The sequence below is a fragment of the Megalopta genalis genome, chromosome 2, assembly GCF_051020955.1.
Source record: "Megalopta genalis isolate 19385.01 chromosome 2, iyMegGena1_principal, whole genome shotgun sequence".
In the NCBI taxonomy this organism is placed as follows: domain Eukaryota; kingdom Metazoa; phylum Arthropoda; class Insecta; order Hymenoptera; family Halictidae; genus Megalopta; species Megalopta genalis.
In genome coordinates, this window is record NC_135014.1 from 38762406 (window position 1) to 38781534 (window position 19129).

A 19129-nucleotide genomic window follows, 5' to 3' on the forward strand; every position below is an offset into this window, starting at 1 on the left:
ACTTTCATCATTTCTTTTTGTGTAAAATATCGACTTTTCGCAGAATCCTACAGTTTAGCTTTTTAGCAATTTCTCTATGAAATCTTAAAGTAGAATTCTACGTTAAGATAATATGTTTTCAAGATTATCGAAATGATTCAATTACCAACAACTATAAAATTGAGCCGCAAGGCTCGATTAATCGGATCTCTTCTTCCCAAATTGACCATTTTTGTGCTCAGTCTGGGCGTCAATTGGGGAGAATTTACATTATTTAGTTACAGCTTTTGTGTTTTCATCGAACTGCTTTCGCAGATGATTGACATGATCGAAAAGAAACTACTGGACTAATCAACTTGAAATTGTAATTGTACATTAACCCTCAGCACTAACCCTAAGGAAGGGTCAAAAAATGTCCACAGCATTTTAAACGTGTATTTTTGTTCTAACGATGTTCTTTCATAAATTTTTTATATTTTTTATTTTGGTAAGTATCTAAATGTTAATGCATTTAAATAATTTTAACAGTTCCCGTGAGAAGTGCCAATGTTTCCATCGGTGCTCATCGATACATTATCTTTTTAAATTATATTGGTACCCGAAAAATTTCGGTCGGGTCGGGACCCGAATGCTTGTGACACTCAGGTACTCGAACATTTCGGATACCAAATATCGAAATCGAGTCAAGTAGTACTTAGATCGAGTCGGTAACTCTAAAATCGATTAGCAATAACTAACCCGACTTCGATGACGGGTATCCAAGTATGATAAATTTTTGGGTTCCGATCCGAACCCGAAATGTCGGGTATAAACCTTTGAGACCACCACTCTTTCTCACACCGTAGGTTTGAGAAACTGGACCCTTTTTATAAATATCTGAATAAAATGCGGCTGTATATTTATCAAACCTCAATTAACAATTCTTATCACAGGTGTTCCAATTCTATTCTTACTCATACTGCACAGCTATTGGCGAGACACGTGAAAATCAAACAAACACATTGTTTGCTTATGAGTTGAACTATACAAATATTTGCTAACTTATTATCGAAACATAATCAAAGGTTGTAGGAAATATAATTTCATAAATCAAAAAAAAAAAATAGCTTCACTCTGTATCTTTCCATTTCTCATCGAAAACGCGGTCAAACTAAATTCAATGTTTGTGTTACCTACATCAGAAGTTATGCAATCATAGGTTTGTACGATTTAATCGGTGTGGGTATTTACCTGATCTCATTGCCAACAGTGTAGGAGCTCCTGTAGAAGCCTTGCAAGTAATCGTTCAAATAACCAACAAACTTGAGATGCACAAAGTACTGCTTGCCCCCTTTCAACGTGTCTGAGGTTTTAATCACGTGAAACTGCCGCTCAGTGTCGTTCCTCTGCTCGACTATTCCGATCGCTTTGGTTGCATTGCTTGTGGCTGAATATTCTCTGATATTCGTGAAACTTTCGTCGATGTCCATGCTGGCCGCGTGTAAGGTCACATTTTTCGTGTCCTCGGTCACGTTCACAAGAATCTTCACCTAAAACCGTAATTACATTCTTGCAATTTATGGTAGACAGCACTCGCCACGCCATACACCACTGATGACTATGCGTTGACGACATGCAATATGCAATTACTTAGCTTTGCACGATTACAAGTATTATTAGAAGTACCCAACATTAACACGTCGAATGACATGGGGGTCACCGGTGACCGACGATGCCAAGATTACTAGAAACATAATTCGAGTAAATTTCAATGCATTAAAATTTGTCATTATTATCATCGTTACTGAAATTGTGTGAAGACCACCAGTGAGATAAATGCGTCACTCATGATTGCATAATAATAAATTACAAATAATATGAAATTCATGTTGACCAGGTGGGCAGACCATGTAAAATTAGGGTGGCATTCAACGTGTTCAAATCGACTATTGGATATTTCCTGATAACGATAACAATACTCCATTAATTCCGATTATACGCGATTGTTATTGTCATTAGACCGCAGATGTTTCTAAAAATTCTTACTTTTGCAGATTATGTGAAGAAAATCAGAATAATAAGAGGATCTATTTTACCAATCCAGTGGTTCTCTATTGTCAAGATAATGTAAAAGTGTCATTATTCTTAGATAATTTAAATTGTCTTCATGTATTTTGTGAACTTAGAAATGCAACAAATGCATACAAATCCGTAGTTCAATTATTATACATATTCTAATTGATAGATTAGTAATTTTGCACAATACTTGTTTATAATTTCATAACTTGTGAAATACATTTCTTCGTACACTCATTTACTGTCTCTTTTGCGTATTTTCTTCTGTATTATTACTTATTAATTTATTATCCTTGAATTCGTAATTTCAATTTGACTATATTGTAATTCCTAAGAAATGTAATTTAATTACTTAGTATTTTGTGATCGTACTCCAATTGCAATTACAAATTAAAATGTAATTTAAATGAATAGAGATCTGAATTACGAATTACAATGTGTTTAAATTATAATGTAACTTAATTACTTTGTAATTATAATTAATAATATAAAATTCTAATACCGTACAACTTTGATTTAAGGTGATGGAGATGTCACTCGAGCTCAATTATACAAATATTTATAAAATACTGGCAAACAATTCATTTAAGTATGAGGAATCCGTATCGATAGAAAGAGTTATACCAAAAAACGATATTTCTTTACAATAGTAATCTAATAGAAAAGAAAAATATCCCGAGACCTGATTATTCGCCGCATAGTCTATATCTTATGAAACAAAGTGCTTTTCGATTTGTCACGACGATCGATTTCCTCATTCCTTGGTTGAAGGAAAGAAATAAAACGGTGTACCGCTAAAAACAATGCCCCCCATTGTTCGATTATACTACAGTTGATTGCATATCCATATTACGAAGTACAACCACCCGGAACAATTCTCTTTGAATGTGTAATATCGATATCGTTTACGTAAATAAGTTACTTTATGAGAGAATAATTGACTTGAAAGAGGAAAAGTAATCGTTCTCTTCCTTTAGATTGAATTTGCTACAGAAAGAAACATGATTCCGGCAGAAAAGATGTAAAAACAATTGTAGTAAAGTATATAAAATATATAGTTTTTAAATACTTACATAATTAGGAATTCAATAAATTAGTTTTTCAAAATTTACTTTTAAGTTATAAATTCTATATTTGTTTATTTTTTGTCTGACGATGACAAACACTTTCGAAAAAAAATATCTTTATTGTTTCAAGAACGTTCCTGTTAACTGTAACAGTATAATCATATGAAATCTGGACAAATTACATGATTAGTTAAAGTAAAGTGTTAATATCATTCTAAAATGGACGAATTCGTAATATTTACAAACTAAATTCATGTCATTTTTAAGCACGATCATTCGTATGTAGCAAAGTGCATTATTTAATTTGTTTATTGCTTATTAGTAAACTGCACATTTTATAAACGGGTAGAAATCAATAAGTGTAACATAAAACGGTAAAAATATCAGAAGAATTTAATGTTATTAAAGAATTAAACATTTATTAAAAGATTAATACTTTTAAGTAAATCTATGTGGAAAAGTATGGTGATCCACCCTGTATATGGAACAGTATGTTCTGACCTAGGAACACCTGTATTCGGATAAACATCTTTCAATAAACATTAACTATGTGAGTGAATTTATAAGGAACAATGTTCAAAAGTATAGGTAAAATTTTTACGTCCGTATGCTCCGTATATTTTTTATTGTATTGCTTGTACTACTGTTCCAAAAAAGAGTCACGATTGAGCGGTGTTTAATAATAAGTATTTTTAGCCCATTTCAAATGATGTTCGACGCAGCGAGAAGTAAAAGCAACAGTGATTTCCTCGATCCAAGACAAAGTCGTTTAAAAGAGGAAGTGCATGCGTACCTCGCCATGGTAAGTGAAGTTTCCCTCCCATATAAACGGTATCAACCTCAGCTCGTAACTATCTGGTAGCACCGATCTGGGCAATCTGACGTCAAGTTTCTTCTTGACTGAAAAGTCCGTGGGGAACATGCCGCGCGGCTCGAATACGGAATTCCTGAGATCATTGCACGATTTAACGAGCTTTTCCTCCAGGCACGGGGCGAAATGATAGACCAACAGTCCCGTCACTACCAGGGCCGTAAGGAATGCCGCGCCCAGAAGGAAACCACCGCAAGGTGACACCGTGCATCCTCGTTTCCGCCCGAACGTAGTCGTGTGATGATCATCCATCATTCCTAAAACCTCGCGAGACTGGGTCATATCATGTGAAGACCTGGAATCATTCAAATACATACACGTCATATTTGCTCTGCTACCTTGATCTCAAGAGTTGGATAAGTTTCTATTGTTACTATTAATAGACTGCGGATTTTATGTATTTATGGAAAAATTGAGTACGATGAAACAACCTAATACGGAACGCTTTGCACGTTCCTACTACTGCTTCAAGGAAGGTCACAATTCAACGGCGTTTCATAATAGGTCTTTTTACCTCAGTTACAATTTGAAAAAGCAAATATATGAAAAGAATTTTAAAATGTCAATGAATTATTGTTAATCTATTAGAATGATTGAAGAAAGGGGGAACGTTCTGTTTAGTTTCTATTTCTTGCAACTGATGCAGACAATTTTTATTTCGCATAATTTTCTTCTAACGAATTATTGCGATTAACTTGTTAATAAACAGAAATAATCATTCATCATCATTTCTTTCCATGTAAATATGTGAGTGTACATGTAATTGTATCTATTAATTAATTAATCATATACATATCACATTTAGGATTTCCATGTATCTTAATTAAATCAAAGTGCAGTTACAAATTTTGGCTAGAATATGAGAAACGTTACTATGAAAAATTAATTGTTACAATATATTGGTTTTAGTTTTCAAAATAACATTACCGTTTGCTTTGCAGTATTGTTTATAAAGTTTTTCAATATTCACTTTATTAATATGAATATATTATATATATAATTATTTAATTCAGAGATGTATTGCATGATCTATAGCAAATGTATTTTTATCAAGCAATCTCAATACCGTTACGAATATTATAATGTTCGTAATATTATACAATACAATACTATAAAATGCTAAATATTCACTGAAATTTATAAATATTCAATGTTCGCAAATTGTATACTCCGTTTAAATTGTAGATAAAATGATTTCTCACATAACGTCCATTAAATATGTAATCCTATAGAGATTTCTAGTGTCCATGTCCCATTCTTCAGACCCAGGTAAACATTACATATTAGCATCTATGATGAAATATACGAAGGCTGTCATTGGATCATTGTTCTGGAGAAACTTCCTGCCCAGAGTAAACAGGGTGAAGGTAACCGATCATTAAAAGTAATTTCACGTTCACAACAAACGCGTCAAGGAAAGGAAACGTCCAGAAAGGATCCTTGCAATTACCTGTCGCCTCTTATTGGCAACGAATCAATTAAATAGGTGTTGCAATTTCAATGGAATCAATCTAAGGTACCATCGATTGATTCGGTCACCCGTAATGAATCCTGGCGGTGGTGAATGCTACTGCACGAAATAATCGACACGTTTACGATATATTTAATAGAACAAATGTATATAGAATATCTATATAAATGTATATAGAATAACTACTTTAACTATTAATTAGCGTCAGTCGATTTTTATTTAAATATATTTTTGGCAAATAAGATGAGAAACAGGAGATTACGTTTCAGAAAGTGGAATATTACTTATTGATCGAAGTTATTAGATAAAATTATTAATTAAACGACAATTTCTCAAATTAGTTTTCCTCTTGCTTCTAAGTTTGTTATTAATAAATGTTATACAAAGTTGTTGGAATTGGTACTTGTAAATTTATTGTTAATTTATATCTAGAGATTCATCATGTGCTCATTTCGTGAAATAAATATTATTAAACCGATATTAGAAAACCGAGCTACAAAGGGTTGGTAAAAAAATCATTATCAATCTCTTGTTATTTTGGACTTCCTCTATCATCTTCCTTTATCCGTAGTAATTAGGAAAACACAAGTGTCCCGATAATAGAACAATTACTTAACCAAATTATCAAATCACTAGATTACCTCATCAATAATTTGTACAATAAATAATGTTGTAAATAAATCATGTTAGATCGATCTATTTACGTGAACAATGTATTTGTATAATGAAGAATAATATAGTATCATAATATAAGAATAAATATAGTATTAATATTATTATTAATTAATATAATTAATATAAATAAATATAGTATTTTTTATACATTAATATGACTAACTAACAACACGGCGTTTCCTCACTCAGAACGTACAGGCAAATGCTTGCAGCATGTCAGTTACTATAAAAACTTCTCAAGAGTAGTTTAGCACGTGAGGTGTCGCAACACCGATTACGTCCGTTCGAACCTCTTACTTTTTATGTTATGTCGAACTCTCCCTCTCTCTTTCTCTTATTGTTTCAACCTGACTAGAATATTTTCTCTTATTACGAGGACACCATACAGCATATGCATACAATACCATGGTCTCAAATTGTGAGGGAAAACTTTTTACCATTAATCAAGGTAGCTTGGTAAATTATTCAGCTTTTCCATATTCGCATTCCAATGGCGCAAATGCCGATATTATAAGTAGATAGCGGATCTTTATGGAAAATAAAAACTGTATACCTCGACTAAACAAAAGTCGAATAAAAATATATATCCTCTGTTAATAAATTTAGTAACATGCTAACGATGTAACAGTATTTTGAATCATAAAAATATTCACACATCTTTTTCTCATAAATGCATAAAATCTGTTGTATATACATATACAAGAAACCATTCCGCAATAAAAGTATATGAAAGTACGGTTTGAAATTTCACATAAAGATTATAGAATATAAATTTTTATGATTTAATTTTTCAGACAAAAAATCATGATGATGTAAAATAATAATATTCATGTTTTCAAGCTCTGATAATTGATTTTGTGAATTCAACACCTTTCTGTAGCTTAACTGAATATCAATTGTAAACATCAATCAATTCGATGAAGTATATATGATTTTTCCCTTTTTTCATTAGATTATGCACATTTGAGTAAAGATTTTCCATACAATTTTTATAGAAAAATATAAAATACTAGAACAGAATATAATTGATTTATTGCTCTATTATTTTATAACAATAAATTTTTCTTGTTTATTACAATTAGTGTAGTGATCTCGAATCTATCAACTATATAAAATTTAGTTTTATACAAATAAGTACACAGAGAAAAAATAACTACTTAAGCAACATTTCAATCTATACATATTAAATGCTTTCTCGGCTCACAAATATGAGTCAATGAAAAAATAAATGGATAAAATTGTCAAAAAATCGTTCATTGTACTCAAATTATATTTAACTATCAACTAAACGTTAGCAAAATTAAAACAACAAATACGCAGAGAAATATATTTGAAAATTTTCATTGCAAGAGAAGAAAGCTAAATGGAAATTGATTTTCTCTATTAACAATTTTAATACTTCATAAATAATGTAACGATAATATCACATTCTTCTGATGTCTTTTTTCTACATTGCATTTCACTACTCCTTTTTATCACAAACGCAAAAAGTACTCGGTCTCGTCAGCAATCTGACGAAGATATTCAACAATATTGACAGATTGTAGAAGAATAATAACTAAACCGCAAATCTTTATGCAAAATAAAAATTGTCTACGTTCATTGCATGAAACATATATTACATGAAAATATCTTTCCTCTTTCAATTAACATAACAATATCCTTAAATTCTTCTAAGAGTCTTTGTAGTTTTAAATTTCATCTACTCATTTTTGTTATGAATCCATAAAATCTATAGTCTAATATAAAAGCATATAAGAAAGATTTAGAATAATTTATAATTTCCATAGACAATGTACACATGACAATGTGCACATACATGTACACATGTAACAATCCTTTATTGCTAAATAAACTATCTCATTTAAAGCATTAATAAATAAATAACAAAGCAGTTAATTGAATAAAACATAGACGTAAAATGTGTTCATTACAGAAGGACTATTTTATTCACTTCATTTACCTACCATGCACAGTCACCCGTTATTTCTCCCAATTGAATATATACGAAAAAACTGTTTTAATTAACCGAACAGTTTCGAACGAAAACTGAACAATCATCAAACGTTTGCAAATTGGAACTTTGATTATGATGATTGGTTCTTAGATTCGAGTTTAAAATAGATTTACACCGGAGAGCAACACAGGATGAAGATCGACTCGAATCGCCGCGAGAAAGTCCCACACCATGCGGTGGTTAGCGCGCAACTGGCAAGGATCTCGTAGCATTCCGGCTTCGTAACTTCCTCCATCCTCTCCTTGCCAGCCGAGCTTCCTGTCCTCCCCATCTCTCGCTCCTCGAACCTCGCATATCACCTTCCGTAACCTTACATCCTTCCACCTGCATACCGTCTTCCGGATCCTGCGAAATCATACGATCGACAGGACGCCACAGGTTTGACGAATCCTGATGTCAGCCTCACCATTTTTCCCCCGACTGATCGTTTTACTTTCAATTTATTCACTGAACACGTTGTAAATGACACACCTCGTTATTTGTACGTGCACAATCTTTATAAAAATTGTTTGATGGATGTGGGAATTTTTAGACGTAGTTCATTATTTATGTTAGTAACGAAATGTTCAATTTATTATTCTAAAGAATGCAAAAGGTATTCCAATGCTTTGTTGAATTTAGCAATGGATAAAACGATAACGATCTTACATCACCTATTTGTTATATGTACTTATTTAATTATTTATGCTTTTAATCGGGTGATTTATTTATTGGATACAGGATCATTTTATAAGACGTCTGATATTAGTGAGCTGGAGTATATAAAGGAAAAGTTTTAATTAAAATCGAATCGCGTACATTTTCTAAAAAATTAAACATAACAATTTTAGTAGTAACAGTTTTACGAATATATTTTATTCATTAGAACATGTTTTACTTGGATGGCATAAGGTACATAAAATACTGTTTAAGTCGCAAGCACATTTGCTATTTTGACGCATTGTTGTTGTATATAAATATCAAACAGAATATTTGCTTTTATGATTTTGTTGAAAAATATTTGTAAAAACCTAGACCATCAAAATGTTCAACACTATTATTAACCATTAACTAACGAGACTTGAGTTCGATTTAAATTATAATTTCCTGGCAGTCAATTAAAATTATTAACTATTTATATTTTTAGTAATAAAATTATATAACTATTTATGTGATATAGCGATTATATACGGCATCAATGAATCATCGTTGTAGATGAACACTGATTACAAAATTGCTGCAAAATTGCTCAACTCATTTTCTGAGGAACATCACAGTCAAGAGATCATGTTACTTTTCGACTGTAAAAATACGAGAACTTTTTAATAATCCAGTCACTTTAGAATCGACATGTGATCGACAGTAAAAGATAATAAAAGTATTCCTTAGATAACGAAAATATAACAAATATTTAACCTCAATCGTAATAATTTGGTTACTTTGTTTACTTAATTCTTTGATTATTGACACAATCAGCAATTAATGACTACAAGCAAATTTATTTATCGAATATAATGATCAAAAGCTACTGAAAACAGATGAAATAATGAAATTTGTAAAAATTTTGTCTTAAAATTCCAATTAATCTTAGCTATAATGTTATAATATAATAAAGAACGTTATAATATAACGTTTATATGAAAATACCATAAATGAATAAAAGCTAATGCAACCAAGTTGTTTAAACACAGTCAAAGCTTAATGTTGCAGTCATAGAATCTGTTTCTGTAGAATACAGAAGATTCGTCATTTGTTACAGAGTGATTCACTTCGAATTACAATTCTTGGATCTCTTACAAGAATGATGAATCGTTGCTCTCATCGTTTCTTATTAACCGCGAATTTATCATGAAGAAACAGTAATGCTGAAGGCCAGTAGTTTTTATTTTACGCTTCACTTAAGGAACTCCTTGACACGAGAAACAAGTTCTTATCGAATTCTTCTATGTTACCCGAAGTGCGTGTTCTAAATTTTAGAACATAGTTCGAGGACGAAGTGTCCAATAATGAAAACATAAATTCAGACCGTAAATAAATTACTTCGGTAAACGAAAACAGTTCTTAAACGAGAATCTTTTCCCATCAGCGATAAAACTCAATTGTTTGCAAAACGGCGTCTCGAAGATTTTCTTCGCGCGTCTGATATCGTCGTAAAATGGTTCCCAAGATACCGCGTGCCGAAGTAATTAAAGTGACCCTGAAATTCAGTAATAGTGTCATTCTTTACACAGACGGAATGAAATTTCACTCGAATGCGAAACAATTAAATTGTTGATGTTAACAAACGTTCATACTTAAAACTCATTTGAAACATTCCTCTTATTTATAATTTTATGTTTTGTTGCCTTAACTGTTTCTCATTAATTCTTATTAAAGATAAAGTCCGCATTTTTGTGCTTTTTGTATTCATTCATTTAGCGACTAATAGAATTATAGTAAATAAAAAATGTCTTACTAGTTATAATAAACTTTATGCTTTTCGTTCCGATATTTTATATATTTATATAATATTCTGTTGACTAAATCGACCAAAAAATTAGATGATTTGAACAAAAATATTTTGTTATCGTCTTATATTCTTTTCGATTAATATATCATACTATTTCCAAAGTTTCATCTACTTAACAGATTAATTTTGCATTAATTTGATCAAAAATCGAACTTTTAAGATTGGGAACTCTTTTTCTTTCAAATAAATTGTTATTCACTTTCTTCATTTCTTATACAGAAACGTTGGATTTTAATACTTATATCTTTCATTTGTAAAGTATAATTATTAGATTTTATGCATTTATGGCGAAAACGTATAAATCAAGTAGAAAAAACCCATTTAAAGAATTTAAAAATATCATCGTGTAGACAATTTTTATTTTACATAAAAATCCACAGTCTAACAATTACTTTTTCCTTCGTTAACCCTATTATCAATAACACTCTCTCCACCCAGTTTATTTATACCTAATTAATTCTCAGTTTCGAAATTCCAATTAGATGAAATTGCGAGGGGTTTAATCTATAATTGACAGAGTAGCGGCACGAGGCTGAAGTATAGTTAGTAAGTATCCAATAATCCTGGAGGTGGGTAATTGATTCAAGCACACACACACACACACACACACACACACACACACACACACACACACACACACACACACACGTGTCCCTAATTGATTGAAATCATCTTTGCTACCCGTGGCAACTATGTAAATTAGCTGTCACACAAAGCTTCCACACGGAAATTGACACCAAATAGTTTTGATCTTGCAATTACTGTCACCGACGTGCCAATGGCCCATAATAATTAACATTTTCTTTTCAAAACGTAATACATATACATGATACGAAGTAACGGCCACTCGTATGTATCCAATCAGGTTTGTATGTTCCAAGAAAGATAAGGGTCTAATAAAACAAAATAATAAATAACGATAAGGATAATAAAGCAGATGTGGTACTTATTACCAACAGTATATGTTCTGCGATTGAAGTGAATCGAAAATTTATAATTTAACTATTGTATGAGATTTGTATAGTGTTGCAAGTAAGGATCAAATTGACCCAGTGTCACATATTTCAGGAAATAAGTCCAAAGAATAAATTCAGATTAATTCTTACCATTCATTATTTGAAGTGGGCTAACCTGATCCATAAGTTTCACATATGAAGACAAAAGCGAAATTCATTTTTATTAAGAAATAAGTTTTTGCAAAGGTCATTAATATTTAAGACACACGTGAAAATATGAAAAAATTGCAGTTCCAATAATAGTTTAATGACAAAACAATAAGAATTTGTATCTTCACTTTTGGCCACATAAACGCAATGTACGTACAGATGTTAAACAATTTAAGATATGATTAAACGACATTTAAAATATGTATATGTAAGTAGTATCGATTTAAAATTGAAGAGTACTGAGTATAAGATTATTGCTTATAAATTTGATGTTTCGAATTGAATCGAATTGAGTTTCTTGATTCTGTAATAGGATGAACAGAAATAACAAGATGTATAAAACAGCTACACATAACATCTTGGGTTATTACAATGATTCAATTCCCGCAAAAATGTTAAGTAACACTTTCGGTCTATGAATCTTCCAATTAAATATAATAGAACCTTACGAAGCTGGAACAATCGTGAAGATTGGATTAAGTCTGAATTACGACATTTTGTGAATTGGATCTTACTGTGAGTTGAATTTCAATTAAATACGTAAACGTGTATGTACACAAAATATTAGAACATAATGTAACAAAAAGAGAATAGATGTAGCGTATTTTGTCAGAAATAATTCTGAAATAGAGGCAGATCGAAAACAATTTAAAAATTATTTGCAGGAATATAAGCAACGAGAGATTGATACAATTCGTTTAAGTAAATAACTCTTTGTTTGAAATCAATTATGACTAGAACGTTAATTGTTACATTTAAATTGCAGATCCTTATGCATTTCTAGTTTATACAAATTTTCTAAGAAAATTAAATGGCGAGCTCAATAAAGACACAGTGTTTGCCTGTTTTTATCCCCAAACAAGGTTATTGCAGAAACTAGAATTATATTTGATTAAACATTTTTGCGACTTACCTATAATGAATTAAAAATCGCATGAACATCAACAAATTAATAATATAGTCATATTTCATATTTGAATCAGGCTAATTGATGAAATTAAAATTTGTATACCCCTCTTGGTATAGTACGTATCCTACAGAATTTAGTATGCTAGTTAGAAATGTACAAACTGTTTTCAGTTTTGAAAAAAGTGACGAATTTTCAAATTTAAAAATTTTGTATGTTTTCACCATAAAATCTAAATGAACGACTTTAACGTAAAATGATTCTATAATCTCTCCCTAATACAACGTCTCTTAACGGAAATATTTTACTTGCAAAAGGTATAGTAGTTTCTTTGCAAAAAATTCCTTAACAAAGTTAAACAAAAACCACACACTTCACACTAAGGTTAAAATACAAAATATTCATAAAATTGAAAACTTTAAATGGATAAATTCTGGAAACGTCGAAGAACGAAGAATCAGATTAAACGTTCTTGGTGGCAATTTTACGTTGACTAAAACAAGTTTATTGGATTACTGGCTTAGATGGTATAGACTATGAAAGATACAAAAATCCAATATTACGAGAAGTAGAATATCAAGATTTGTGTAAAGCTCTAAGAATAAGAAATTTCGAGTAGAAAGGAAAGTAATCGGATAAGAAACAATCTGCTCAAGAACGGGTTTCGCGTCTCTCGTGGAGAAGCTTACTTCCGACCGGAAGAAGCCCGCCGAATTTCATGTCTGCGGCTGTAGAACGAATCTCCTTCGTTCGCTCGGTTCGCGTTCGTTACAATGGTAGATGACGGTGTTTTGTTCCGTAAGAGTACACCACAATGAACTGTAACCCAACCAGGTACTGTGTAGATGGAGCACGTCCTGCATGCAGGTTCAAATTACAGGCACATATCCACTGGATTTTCGATTCGCTCCTATCCAGCCCTCGAGAGCTTCCCAAGAAGGAACACGATATCTTTCCCTTCGACAAGCTCGATTGCTTCAATATGCCAATAAATAAAGTATCTCAGTTTATCCTAATGAAATTATAACAAGAATACATATGTGGATGCATCGTGTCGAATGAATTATTAAATTTTGGTTAACTGTTACCAGAGTGTTGGAAAAATTTTAATTAAAATTAAATTTTTTATTTAATCAAAAAGTTGTTTATTATTTCTTATTTTCAAATAAAATGTTAGTTTTTAAAGAAAGACAAATAATAAATAATTGCTGCTTCACTTTCGTCTGTTATTTATTATATAATGGATATTTTGCAAATAAAATAATACTCTTTATTCGAATTTAGGTGAAAAACAAAAAAGTAACCTATGTTCTTTTTTTGTTTACCATATAATAGATATTAATTTCCATTTATTATTATTGAAGAACTTGCTTCTTCGTGAACTTTATGATATCGCTTAGGACGATTGAAGACGATTGTGCGGAATATATAATTAATAATAACCAATTAAATGGTAACTAATAAATAACAATTGAAATTGTATTTATAAATAATTTATTTAGATCTATATAAGTGATGAGTAATTATTTTTGTCTTTTATTTAAACTTCCAACATACAAATGATAAATAATTTTTAATTTACAATAATCATTTAAATGAATGTTTACTTAAATGATGTCCAACCCTTTATGCGTATTCAAGTATAAGGATCATTCACATTCTACACTGTAAATATCACATACTATCTCCTGGGTGAGTATAAAAAATCTTAAGCGTTTGTGTTATACAACAAGAAAGTTTGAGGAAGAAAAGTACAAATAAGAGGGTATAGTTAATCATAATAATTGAATATACACTTTCGTTACTACATCCTGAAAAATGAGCGATGGTAGAAAAGTTATTAAATAAGACCATTTTTCTAAATAATTGCATAACGTTAATTAAGAAACGTTACCACTTGGTGTTTAATGTATATTTAATGTATATTTTAAAATATATGACAGCAGTACTTCAATATAAATATTCTTTTACTTTAAAATTGGTCGCAAGTTCTAAAAACTTTCATAGAACCAAAACAATATCTTCTATAGATCGATATCAGCGATATTAAAGTCTAAATATTATGAATCAAAAAATGGTGAAATACAAATGTGAATCAAAGCTTTCTTAAGTGACTTAAAAACAATTCATTTTATTGTAAATATCAATTGTTGTGAAACTAAATGACATTTCAGTTTCAAATCAATGTGTTCAATTGAGACATGTATAAACGATGAAAATATAATTGTACTTTATAATCTTATGCAAATTATGAATTTCGTAGAGCTTTTAATGAAATCGTTAACAGGAAGAAATATATTTAACAACTTAAAGATTTCATTATGTTCTAGATAAAGCGAAAATATTAATTCATGTTGACATTATTCCACAGACAAGTAGTACCACAATCTAAACTATAAATAAATGAATGAATTAGATTCTATCTTCGATTATAGGAAATGAAGTGGATATTTTCTCAGTAGTTTTACATTCTCAATATATATATAAACACGATAGCATTTTACGTTTCACCGTTAACTCTTTACGCTTGAAGTCATGGATTGATTACAAAACCTAGAAAAGAGATTCTATACTTTCCAGAACATGTTACACATACTTAAATGAAGTTGAGCGCATTGACTTATACAACACTTAAATTTAACTTTGTCTACACGCAAAGGCATATGTGACATTCACTTTAAAATAACTAGTAATGGCAAAGTTTCAGTTTCTTGCTTTTATTCCTGGAACGGTAGACAATCTTCAGAATTCTTCACGTAATCTTCATTCTTCACTGCATTTAACGATGTTTATGATCATTCTCAATCTATTCATCAATTTTTCGAAACATATTTTTAACAATATTTTAACCTATCATAGACTTTTAATAGAAATTTTAATTATAATAGATTTTTAATATTTTTTATATCCCTAGTGTAACAATTTAGTCTAAATTCAATTCAATTTAATTGGGAAAAATTGAGTAATTAGGTGACGATTTAATTAATTCAAAAGGACCCAGTAACCGTAATTCGAGGATCAACGAATCTTAGGAAGAATGAAAATAAAATTTTTAGGAAATATCATATAATATTTTAAATACTACGATTTTATTATGGATCTTTGAAAATAAAAGTTCAATTTCATCCCTGAATTTTTTATTCTGAATTCCACAAAATAAAACCACAATTTTAAATCTGAGTTTTAAATTTTGAATCCTTCAAAATAAAGTCTCAGATTTGTCATGGAACATTTAATTACAAACCTCACAAAATAAAATCTCAATTTTATGTTTGAATCTTTAATTTTTTGGATCTTTTAAATTAAATCTTAATTTTACCTCTAAATCTTAAATTTTGAATCAAAATAAAATATTAAATTTATCTCAGAATTTTTAATTATAAATTTCTCAAAATGAAATCTCAGTTTTATGTCTGAATTTTCGAGATCTCAAAAAATAAGGGATTCCTGAGATAGCAATGCGAATGTCATTTTGAACCTACGGTGTACGGTAATCTCTAATCTCGGATCAGCCATTTGACCACAAGATATAAAAAACCGTATTTACCATATGTGAAGCGATTATACGATAGTGCATTATGTTAGTGTATGAAAATTTCGATGATTTTCTGGCATATGTGAGTCGAGAAGAGAAGGTCAGTTATCTGTCTTGATAACACGCGGCTAACTGGATAACTGTATCCATGTCATTACCCACTTACCTCTCAGTTCGTGCCTCTCCTACTTCTATATGGCACTAGTCCTCATAAAATAAATCGCATAATCGGATAACGAGAGCTGTCTCCTTGCTACTTGAATGAATAATACACCGACTCGAATCTTAAAAACACTATTTAAACCCTCTATTCCTAATTTTGGTTTCCACATTTGCAGATACCGAAACAAATTATCAAAGACGAAAGGTTGATTATATGATTGGATAGAGTATAATTCACAATAAATGAGAAGACTGCTATAATTACCGAAGCAGCTGACGAAGTTGAATCCAATCAATTACACTCTTCATGATTTGAAAGAAAGAAACAAAACATACTTTTAGGCACAGATTATGTCCAGGTACCACAAAAATTTCGAAATCATTTGATTTTTTAGAACTGTTCTATTATTTCGCTATAATTATTTTTGTTTGTACGTACAATAAATTCTCCCTAATTGACGCTCGGATTGTACACAAAAATGGACAATTCGAGAAGAGAAGATACGATTATTCGAGTGTTGCGACTCGTTTTTATAGTTATCGATTGTCAACAACTATAAAAACGAGCCGCATTTTGTACAAAATCTGAGCGTCAATTAGGGAGAATTTACTGTATGTGTAATTCAATCTGAGACGAATTCACTGACCTACGATACGTTCTTCAAAGCTAATTCAGGGTCACTCACGAACGTTCAACTGTGTATCAATAACCGGTTACTCACTTTTAATCTACGTTAAAACATTTTTTTACCCGCTTTTCGTAAAAATGCATGAACAGTTTAGATCTTTACGACAATCTTTTTATTAATTTACATTTTTAACATTCGTATAAAAACGTATCCTGTCAATTTCAATTGCAAATAATTCAAATGTGTGAACATGATCAAAAAATGATACTTATTAGTTCAATTATGTATTTGCTGAATATTTGAAGACCAATAATATGCTTTGTCGTTTATTATATTTAAAAATATGAAGTATCTAATTTTTATCAAAAGACAATTTCAACAGCTGGCAGTTTAATTCAGTGCAATAAATAGATCTGGAGAAAGTGCCTTCAGCACTATGCTTAATGAAATTAACAAATCAGAATTTAATATAAATTGAAGGTACTGGTTCGGTAAAGAGGCAGCCTCATTCTCGAATAATTTGTATAAAACAGTAAAAAGCAATAAAAAGCAATTAAAACACATTCATATGTAAAACGCGCAATTAATACGTATGTTATTTGAAACGAGCTACACATTCATAAACATTCGTGTTCATACACTTTCATACTGAATATGAAATTTATACGCTTTTTAATATCCTAATAAATATAAATTAAATATTAGTGCTGTTTCTCTTTTTTGTATTGGACTGTACAAAAATTGTAAATACCTACTAAGGAGATTTAAAAAGAGGATTTATTTTCTCGTAAGCAGTACTATAAAAGATATGGTATAGAAACGATGATACATATTTTAATGGTACAATAAAACATAAATTTACAAATTTGCCAGTTTAATCACTTTAATATAGCAAACATATTAAACATACAATGATATATAAATATGAATGTACCATATTTATTATATTACTTGATGCTAATGCACTCTATATCAAATAATTATTTATATTTTTAAAGTAAAACAGCATTTATGGTAAAAGAAGGTAAATGGTAAAGCTTTACACCATTTAATGATGTAATTGTTAAGAACGTCTATTTTCAGAGGATCATTTACAACATAGATAAACAAAGTATTTTTAATGTTTGTTAAATGGTGGACTAGAAAATATGTAAGACCTTAATCTTTACGAAAAATTGAATTAATTTTATGTTTTCGTTTGAAATTATAAAGAACAGCGTGATATTCCAAGAATTTATTGTTCTCCTGTGTGATATTATTTCGTTCGACATTTTGTATGTTAAAAAGTTCAACAATAATGTAATATATTGGAGCCACCTAGTGGCGAAAAATAAATGCTTTTTGTGTGTGAACTGCTTGGTCATCGACAAAACGTACAATTTGCAATCCGTAAATATATTTTTTGTTATACATAATACAATAATTATCTCATTATTATTTACTACATTGTTGTCGAACCTGTTACCGCCATGTAATATACGGCCGCAATAAATAATAACAATAGCATCAATTTTGCTAACATAGTACTCCAAAATCATTCAAACTATACTTTAGATATTTGTTATTCCTAAACTGAATACAAAATAATAATTGTGTGCATAAACTATATAAACTATATAAAAATTTACTTGCTGCATTAATAATTTAAATAGGTTGAAGATAATATATCAGGTGGAGTGAATCGTCAGCCACTGAGACCGAAGCAATTTCTGTTCTTATCCACGACTGCTTAGCAAGCTACGACCCGAAAAACGTGCGAAACTTCAGTATTACAGTACTTACTTTTTCTGTCACAACTGGGTGAAATCTACTATTTAATTATATCATTACGAATGAAAAAGATATACTAATAAATATTTATTCACGTCGAGTCGAACAGATGGCTCTTCGAAATAATTTTTAAACAAGATCTACAAATTTCAAAAAAAGTTCGCTTCGATATCCAAATCACCTATTGTATTTTTACATTCAATTCATAATTATCATTCATTCATAGTTTCGCTCATGCATTAAAAATGTTTTTTTAATATTAAAATAATTTTAGCAGACTCCCTGAAAAAATATCGTTTTTAATTGTAATGATATAAAAAATATTTTACGTACAATT

General features: G+C 30.3%; 1 protein-coding gene across 3 annotated transcripts in view; it reads right to left on the reverse strand.

Moving 5' to 3' along the window:
• LOC117225262 (Suppressor of ER stress-induced death) overlaps positions 1 to 19129 on the reverse strand; it is a 61588-nt gene that overhangs the window by 13388 nt on the left and 29071 nt on the right. Inside the window, exons 1-3 of one of the 3 annotated variants that reach the window (XM_033478659.2) lie at positions 8086 to 8332; positions 3895 to 4267; positions 1210 to 1508 (exon numbers count right to left, since the gene is read on the reverse strand). In XM_033478659.2, the coding sequence (XP_033334550.2) occupies positions 1210 to 1508; positions 3895 to 4254 (659 nt within the window). In that variant the 5' untranslated portion in view covers positions 4255 to 4267; positions 8086 to 8332. Of the gene's footprint in view, positions 1 to 1209; positions 1509 to 3894; positions 4268 to 5174; positions 5237 to 8085; positions 8333 to 19129 lie in introns of those variants that run through there. The other 2 variants (XM_033478658.2, XM_033478660.2) reach the window with 2 other exon arrangements.